The following is a 2,440-nucleotide window of genomic DNA, read 5'->3' as shown; positions in this document are numbered from 1 at the left end:
TTTCTAACTTGATTTTCATTGGTGCAGATTTTTAGCAAAAAACTATTTGCCAAAGAACAGATGCTCCTTATCTCCGCCAGAGAAATTCAGTTTATATTTTTTTAAAAACTTTCACGAATTCTTTTGGAATCGTCCTGTTTGAACGAGTTTTAAAATACGTCGATGGATTCCTGTCAGTTCCTTTATTGCTAAATTTCATCAAAATTCACTTATCCAGTGCCAAGTAGTTTGTGCAGACAGATGGACATACCAAACGCTAATATGGTTTTCCGTACTGACGCGATGGACGTATTCTAAATCTCGATACAAAAAAAAANGACATTATTTTTCATCTACTTTGAAACTTAATGAGCTTGTACCTTTCGTGAAAGTTACTGAAGTTTTCAAAGACTTTATTGTATTAAAGGATAATATCTCTAGAAATTTTCAGGAGTATCGGACCATTGGTTTGGGAGATATTAAAGGGATAAGTGCAATATCTCACAAAGGTTCCAAGCTATGAATTTTTTTCTACTCTTACAAATTTTTAGTTTAACAAAAAAGAAATGTATTTGTTTCGAAAGTTATAACTTTTCCAATATAGATATATCAATAAAATAGTTTAAATAAACTGATATTTTCCCAACTTGCAAATCTAGATCAAAAGTAAAAATATAAAACACTATTTTTCTTAAGAAGTTCTTTGAGATAAATATTTTATGTTATTAATCATAAGATTAATCGAAATTATACGTAAATATCTTTGTGTTGAAGAGGTGGGAGGGTAATAGTTTTAAAATTGTTAAATGATCGCCATTTTACGAGTATTCGTTCGTATTAGTAATTTTATGTAAATCGGAAGACTTAAAGATAATGGTACCAATTATTAGGGATGAAAAGAAATAAAGTATTCTGGGAAAGTCCGGCAACAACGTTGTCAACTTTTTAAAAATGTTCCCCGATTATGCTAAATTTCACGTTGATTATTTTCAAAAATATTAAGTAAATTTCTTTGTAGCCTAACACATATAATATTTTGATTCATTTCTGGAACCTTTGAACATTTTCTGTAATCAAATAGTTGCAAAAGTTATAATACTTTCAACTGTAAAGAAGTTTAGAATAGCTACTACAAAACAATTATTTCAATGCGAAACTTAAATCAAAATAAATTGAATTTAAACTTATTAATATAAAGAAATTCTACAGTTATATAAATATTCCGTCCCGATATGGTCTACAGTAAATTATGTCGTTATTATTTGCATTAATTTAAGTACTAGAACAACAGAACGCAATATTATTACAACGAATATAACTTTTAATGTAAAATATTGAAAACTTATGAAAACTTACGCAGTTCCATTCATTAGACCAAATGGTTTGGTATCTTCGGCAGATAAACTATAAGGAGAAAAACATTCTTTGACTCTTGTTTTAAATTCTTCGTGGATTTTGCATGAATCGTTCTTAACACGAAGCTGTCTTAGTCTGGGAGTGCCCAGTAACTGTGTTGTGTAGTATATTCCTTCGTTATTTTCAAGAGGTTCACCATTATACCAAGATTCCCAATAGAGATTATTAATTAGAACATGTTCTAAAAACTGTAAAGAATATTATTATAAAATACTGTAAAACCTGCCTAAAACGGGTTCTCTACAAAACTAAAACCTGGAATACAGAAAATTTTGGGCGATACCGTTGCGTTTCGTCTTAGACAGGTTTTACTCTACATTAATATCATTAATTAAATACTTTTTTCATATACCTTCCAAAAATCTCTGATTGTTTTTGTTTCAGTAAAATCTCTATCGTCTTCATCATCCAGTTGCGATCTTATAAATATTTTTTCCAAAGCAGAATTCAGATAATAATTAGTTGGATTAATCATCGAATACGAGACTAAAATAATACATATAATTTACTTGTCTTATAGTTTAAAATATGTAATAATATAAATTACAGCTTACTGATGCAGATTGTTACTAGAAATGTCAAATATAAAAAAAAATCTTTTCCGTAATTACTATGCATGAGATTCTTAGATTCTGAAACAAAAAGTATCTATAATTAATCAAATATCAAATTTCATAAAAAAAAATTAACAATCAGAAGAGAGAAAACATTGAATTGATCTGTTATTAGGAATAAAGTAAAACTATAAAATGATGAGAATTTAATGGTATTTTGCAAGATATAGAACAAGTGTAATATTGGTCAGTTTAATTTGTTCGTAACTATGATTACACACATTAATGAGCATTAAAAATAATTAAAGAATTAGTTAAATTATTTACTAACGTCGCTTGTTTTAAATTTTGAAAGTGATCAATCATATGATGCTATCAGAATTTCAACCAGTTTTCAAAACATATTTAAAGATATACAGGTATCCCTCGTATAACAGGGTAGTTATGTTCCGAAAAAGTGCCGTATTATGCGAATCCATGCTATACAAAAC

General features: G+C 28.1%; 1 protein-coding gene across 1 annotated transcript; it reads right to left on the bottom strand.

Annotated features, from left to right (window-relative positions):
- Positions 1-1,335: 1,335 nt before the first annotated feature.
- LOC111616397 (polycystic kidney disease 2-like 2 protein) lies at positions 1,336-2,043 on the bottom strand (the record flags this gene model as incomplete). Its single annotated transcript, XM_023357817.1, has 3 exons — positions 1,336-1,583; positions 1,748-1,881; positions 1,950-2,043. Coding segments are annotated over 3 exons (476 nt in total), but the record flags the coding sequence as incomplete, so codon positions are not given.
- Between the last annotated feature and the right edge of the window lie 397 nt (positions 2,044-2,440).

Source organism: Centruroides sculpturatus, unplaced genomic scaffold, assembly GCF_000671375.1.
Source record: "Centruroides sculpturatus isolate CEXI.00-Female unplaced genomic scaffold, Cexi_2.0 scaffold3304, whole genome shotgun sequence".
In the NCBI taxonomy this organism is placed as follows: Eukaryota; Metazoa; Arthropoda; class Arachnida; order Scorpiones; family Buthidae; genus Centruroides; species Centruroides sculpturatus.
The sequence above is the reverse complement of the archived record's forward strand: the minus strand, read 5'-3'. Positions and strand labels throughout refer to the sequence as shown.